The sequence below is a fragment of the Myotis davidii genome, unplaced genomic scaffold (assembly GCF_000327345.1).
Source record: "Myotis davidii unplaced genomic scaffold, ASM32734v1 scaffold571, whole genome shotgun sequence".
Classification (NCBI taxonomy): Eukaryota; Metazoa; Chordata; class Mammalia; order Chiroptera; family Vespertilionidae; genus Myotis; species Myotis davidii.
The window spans coordinates 1,826,673-1,833,345 of NW_006283136.1; the positions used below are offsets into that span (position 1 = coordinate 1,826,673).

Here is a 6,673-nt window from a genome sequence, read left to right on the forward strand (position 1 = left end):
ATTTAGGGCCCCTCTTAAGAGTCTCCGAGCCTTAACTGTTTTGGCTCAGTGGATAGAGCTTTGGCCTGCGGACTGAAGGGTCCCAGGTTCGATTCCGGTCAAGGGCATGTACCTTGGTTGCATACACATCCCCAGTGAGGGGTGTGCAGGAGGCAGCTGATCGATGTTTCTCTCTCATCGATGTTTCTAACTCTTTATCCCTCTCCCTTCCGCTCTGTAAAAAGTCAATAAAATATATTTTTAAAAAAAGAGGTCAGGTCATGGTGCCAGCTATTGGCTATATAGAGAATCTAGTTTGGGGGGAAGGGGTGTTAATCCTCACCTGAGGATATCTTTCCATTGATTTTTAGAGAGCATGGAAGGAAGGGGTAGAGACAGAGAGAGAAACTTCGATATGAGAGAGACCCATCGATTGGTTGCCTCCCACATGCGCCCCAACCAGGGCCAGGGATTGAGCCTGCAACCAGGTATGTGCCCTTAAATAGAATTGAACCCGGGACCCTTCAGTTCACGGGCTGACACTCTCTCCACTGAGCCAAACCAGCTAGGGCTAGTTTGTGGATTTTAATCTGTAGGTTTTCATGGGAGTAAAAATGAGGGAATGCCTTAATCTCAACTGGCACACAATAAAAATGCTATTAAAATCAATATACCTTATTAGTAGTGATAGTAAGAACTACCTAATAGTGACCATTCAACTATGGTATCAGTGTAAGACATATGTAAGACTTGATGTATAACTCTGGTTGACTGAGTGTTTTTCTGTTTTCTCCAGGAAACTGATAGTAGCAATGTAAAGAGCCCTATGTGGCAAGACACAGAAGTGGAGGAAGATATGCCAACACTTTCTCCGCAAATATACCTTGAAATTCAAGAACAAGGTGCAAAGTCTTCAATAGAGTCACCTATGCCTCAGTTATGTGCCAGTGATACAGAATGGTGCCTTGAAGGAGAAGTCAAAATGAGACCAAAAAATCATGATAAAGAATTATGTGCCATAAATCCTGAGAGACCTGAAGCCAGAGTCCCCTATCCTAGAGAAGCTGCAGTTATGCCTTGTGGCGAAACAGAGAGTGGGTGTGCTCTATCATATGTGACCCAGATAATTGGAAATAACACAGTTGAGACAGAAAATGAAGAGTCTTGCCTACTGATCAGTGAAGAAGGTATTTGCAAAAGAAAAAATCAGGAGTCTTCTTTTGAAGCAGTCAGGGATCCATGCTTTTCTGCAAAAAGAAGGAAAATGTCCTCCGAATCTTCCTCAGACCAAGAGGAAACAGAAACCAGCTTTACTCAAAAACTGTTAGATTTGGAACATCTACTTTTTGAGAGACATAAGCAAGAAGAACAGGACAGGTTATTAGCACTACAGATTCAAAAAGAGGTGGACAAAGAACAAATGAAGCCAAACCGACAAAAAGGATCCCCGGGTGAATATCATTTACGTTCTACGCCCTCACCTCCAGACAAATTGCTAAATGGACAGAGGGAGAAATCCAAAAATAGGAACGTAAAAGGACAAGCTGATACAGAGCATCCAAAACCTCAAAGAGGCCCCAAAACTGCAAATTGCCAACCTTCTTTTAAGATCCAGTTGAGACATTCAGTTAATGGAAGAAAGATGCCAAATTCTGCTAGAGATCATTGTAATGTATCTAAAAGTGTTTGTTCCCTACAGCCTAGTAAGTCACAGAAAAGTATTTTTCAGATGTTTCAGAGATACACAGAGTAATGGGTGGGTAAAGGAAGAAGTATTTTAGAAACTGGTAAAGCTGGATTGTGATGCTCTCTTTTTTATCATAGAATGTTTATAAAACTTTTTCTGCTTGTGGGCACACTCATTGCCTCTAATTGAATGACTATGTGATTACAAGGGAGGAATATACAAATGTACTTCTGCCAAAGTCAGTGATAACCAAGAGTCTCAATTCTTTTTGAATAAGTGATATACTAAGTTTGACAACCTTACAGGTAATAGATATAAACATGCCTGGGCCAGCTCCCAAGAAACCTTCAGGTGCCATTCTCTTTCCTCAAAAATGCATGTTTTATGAATGGCCTTTGCTCACCTTTTTGTTCTGACTAGTGATCAAAGCAAGACTATACTATACCAAATAGTTAAGGAATCGGGTTTAAAATCTAAGTTTATTGCTGTTTTTCCATGTATTTGTAGATCAATTGAAATCTTCCATAACACTAAAGTAATCTAATCTTTATAATTATTTTAAGCATTATAGCATTTTCTTTTATTTAAAATGGATTAAAATTGTGTGAAAACAGAAAAGTCAGAGTTTTCTGGAAAATTAGGATTATCAAACATGCCCTCAATCAGGAATCGAATCCAAGACCCTGCGTGGCCCAGGCCGACTCTAACCACCGAGAACAACAGTCAGGGCGGAAACTCATCTCTTGATGCAAAGGGAGTTAGTTGGGGTGAGGCTGAATAGAGTGAACTGATAGTTTGGATGCATTGAATCTGAGTGGGTGATCAGAAACTGGGTCCAGGATGGAGTAGCAGAGCATTCTTCCTTATTCTTTGCTAAATGACACAGAAAACATTTGGGTTTTACAGCCTGTTACATGATAGTAACTGGTGTTAAAATAATTAGTTACTACATTACCTGAAATTTTGGAAATTCACATTTCTATTAATCTGCTACTCTGGGGGAAAAAATGGGAATTTACTGTAGGAGAGTTAAATCCTAATATACTGTGTTGTAGGACCTGAGACATTAATAACCATGTGTTTATTTTCTTATTTGCATTGGTAGTGATTTTTATTTGTGTTTATGGACAGAAATAGTGTGGTACTTGGATTGGCCCTCTCAAAGTTAAATCAGAGGCAGTGATTCCATTTTGTGAAAGTTAGAGAATGTTAATCTATGTTTCATTAATATGAACAACTTTGAGCAAATGAACAAGTTTTAATAGCATTTCTGATGATGTTTAGTTATTCATCCTTTTAAGGTAAAAATATAATAAAATGTCCTAGAGCAAAAGTCTAGCTTTAATTTGTTAATATTTTTATACATTTTTGTATTTTGGGGTAGATAATTAGGGATAGAATTATGATGCTGATTTAAAATTTACTTTGCCCTTTCTAAAAAAAAAAAAATGATTGCCTTCTGTGTAATGATTGTGCTGAAATGTAGTCAGAAACTAACAAAATTTGTCAAAAATATACTAAAATTTATTTATCAAACTGATATTTTTCTGTCTTTTTTAAAAGATAGATTTTTATTGATTTCAGAGAGGGAGAATGAGAGAAGTAGAAACATCAATGATGAGAGAGAATCATTGATCGGTTGCTTCCTGCACACCTCCTACTGGGGATTGAGTCTGAAACCCAGGCATGTTCCTTGACCGGGAATCGAACCGTGACCTCCTGGTTTGTAGGTTAACATTCATCCACTGAGCCACACCAGTGGCGTTTTGTCTTTTTGTTGTTGTTGTTGTTGACAGTATTATGGATGTCTTCCATTTCCCCTGCTTTTCCCCCCTCCACCTGGCCCTGATATTTTTCACTTTACATTTTAGGGAAGACTTTGTATCTTCAAAAATGAAAAGTTATATAATTAAATCTTCCATGACCAAAAAGGGGGGGGGAGGGTAATACTGTGATGTACATAGGATTTATATATTTAACCACTTGTCTGTGAAGAAGTCTTCCTGACTAAAGTTAGTCTTAAGATAAATTTAAACTTCTCTATTAATCTTAATGATAGTCCTATGTACGTGCCTTTTTGTTAGAAACTAACAAATGTTTTGTGTCAGTCATTAGAATGTATTGCTACTTTTTCCTCTTTTGTGGAAGGGATATGAGAGCCTTTAATTTCTCAGGGAGTACTAAAACTGCAGAAGTTGAGAATCAGAAAAATTAAATATTAAAAATAAAAATGGATTATTATGTATATTTTACAAAAACTACCATTAATGAAAATTGGAAGACATGGCAGACTGGGGGAAAAATAGATGCACTTCATTACAAAGTGAAATTTATATAATTTATATAATTTCCTTTATATAAAGTGTCTGTCAATAAATTAAGAAAAAGACTACTACCCCAAAAGGAAGGTTAGAGAAGTTTGATCCCCATGAACATAGTTCCCAGGAAAGGAAATGTTTCTTAAATATGTGAAAAGGTGCATGATATCATTTACACTTTACTCATACATTTTTTCACTCTTCAGATTAGTAGAGATAAAGGTGCTGTTTTGCTTTGTTTTGTTTTGATTTTGTGTAAGGTTTTTAAAAGTCTTAGCAAGAGTGTAGGACAAGCACGTCAAACTCAAAAGGCTAATACGGGCCAAATAAACGAGGTTTAAGTTTATATGGGCCACAGAATAAACAAAAGCTTCAATTTTCATAGAAATGTAGGTTTATTTCGATAGAGATATGCTGAATACAAAGGGCTGACATGAATAATAGTTAACATAAAATAATAGAACATTTTAATAAAATTTAATAGTTTTTCTTGAATATTAACTTACCAGACACTGAATAACTGTACAAATTAATAAGCGTAACACAAATAAACCTATTTCTTTTGTTCTCCAAAAGCAAAATACTTCCTGTTGCTCACACCAAGCAAGTCAGTCCAAGACTAATGATGTGGCAATCGGCTGCTAAAGTATTCACTGCTGGTATTAGTGGAGGGAAATGGTGCGCCTGCACGTAAGGTGTGTAAGGGAAATGAATGCAACATGATTATAGTAATCAGTCATTAGTGAACATTGTAGTTCGTTATTAATAATTATAACAGGATATTGTAAAAAGTTACGAATTTTTTATTAAAACATTTCTTACATACTGTTATATTGGCTGGGCCACAAAAATACTCGTGGACTGCATGTGGCCCACGGGCCATGAGTTTGACATGCTTGTTATAGGGAAATAGGCACTCTTACATGTTGGTTGGTATGAATGGAAAAATTTAAATCCTTTGGAGGTAAACTTGGCAATTCTGTCTCTAGGGATTTCTGAAAGCTGTCTTCACATGTGTGTAGAATGACATATACAAAACTTAGAAACCACTGTAATGTTGCATCAATGGACCCTGAGTAAAAGATGGTATAGTGGAGGACTATATAGCCATTAAAAAAATCACTTTACAGCCCTAACCGGTTTGGCTCAGTGGATGGAGTGTCAGCCTGTGGACTGAAGGGTCCCAGGTTCGGTTCCGGTCAGGGGCATGTGCCTTGGTTGCGGGCGCATCCCCAGTGGGGAGTGTGCAGGAGGCAGCTGATTGATGTTTCTCTCTCATTGATGTTTCTGGCTCTCTATCCCTCTCCCTTCCTCTCTGTGAAAAACCAATAAAGTATTTTTTTTAAAAAAATCACTTTACAGATATGAAAAGAATTATCAGATACACAGTTAAATAAAAAAACACAAGATGTAGAATAGCATATGTAGTGTGCAAACTGTTGTCCAAAAAATAGAAACATATGTATTTGTATAAAATATTCCTAGGAGGAGAAACAATTCTTCCAGCAGGGAGAAAAACTGGGTGGCCGTATGATAGGAGTGGAAGAATGCCTTTTCATTATACGTTTTTATACTTTTTGAGTTTTCAGTCATACTGAATATATCATCTAGTAAAAAAAAATAATGTTCTTAAAATAACTGCAAGATAAAGGAAGCTTATACATTTCAGCCTGTACTATTCTAGATGGTCCTTTTTTGCCTTTAAATTTTAAGGATCATAATTCAGGAAAGTTTTTTTTCAGCATGAAAAAATAGCATTGTGTGCTATGACCAAGGTGGCTCAGTTAGTTGGAGCATAATCTCATACACTGAAAGGTGTTGGGTTCAATCCCTGGTCAAGGCGTGTAAGGGAGGCAGCCGATTGACGTTTCTCATATTGATGTTTCACCTCTCTCCCCCTTCCTCTCAAATCAATGAAAACATATCCTTGGGTGAGGATTTTTAAAAAAAGAATAGCATTGTTAATTTTTGGAAATAGCACAAGTGAATGAATTTGAATTTATTTAGCTTTAATGTACTATTTTAAAAATACTTGAATAGCAAAGCTTATGTTTCTAGGTAGCATGGCTAAGAACACTGAGCAAAGTCACATAAAAATGTAAAATTGGCCATGGCCCGTTTGGCTCAGTGGATAGAGTGTCAGCCTGTGGACTGCAGAGTCTCAGGTTAGATTCTGGTGAAGGGCACGAGCCTGGGTTGCGGGCTCAGTCCCTTGTCAGAGTGTGTAGGAGGCAGCTGATAGATGATTCTCATCACTGATGTTTCTATCTCCCTCTACCTTCCTCTCTGAAATCAATAAAAATATATTTTAAAAAATAAATGTAAAATTGTCAAAACTATCAGCTACTGAAACAATAACTAATACAGAGGCTAAGATTCTACAAAGTGGAGACTTAAGAGGTGAACTGGTTTGTAATCACTTTTTACTGGTAGCGTGCGCCTATTCTGAATGCAGGATGAGAACCAGGGCTGCTGGTGGTGGACAAAGAAACTATCAGAATCTTGGTCATTTCATGAAGCTTGAGGGTCATCAAAGACAAGGCCAGTTTTCCCATCAAGATAATCTCAGTGCTTTGAAATTTGAGGGCAGAAGCTAAAAGGCTAAAAACCTCTGAAAAGCAGAGAGAGTTGTCATCAGGCTTATAGTGCTAATGAGAAAAGTAAAGTTTGATACCTACCAAGGTAAGAA

The 6,673-nt window shown here is 37.1% G+C and overlaps 1 protein-coding gene across 2 annotated transcripts in view; it reads left to right on the plus strand.

The window, feature by feature from the left end:
• The window catches only part of RNF168 (ring finger protein 168, E3 ubiquitin protein ligase), a 21,966-nt gene extending 20,030 nt beyond the window's left edge, over positions 1-1,936 (plus strand). For both annotated transcript variants that reach the window (XM_015562493.1, XM_006753401.2), the window contains exon 7: positions 776-1,936. In XM_015562493.1, coding sequence (XP_015417979.1) covers positions 776-1,732 — 957 coding nt within the window. In that variant the 3' untranslated portion in view covers positions 1,733-1,936. The remainder of the gene's footprint in view (positions 1-775) is intronic.
• The last annotated feature ends 4,737 nt before the right edge of the window (positions 1,937-6,673 follow it).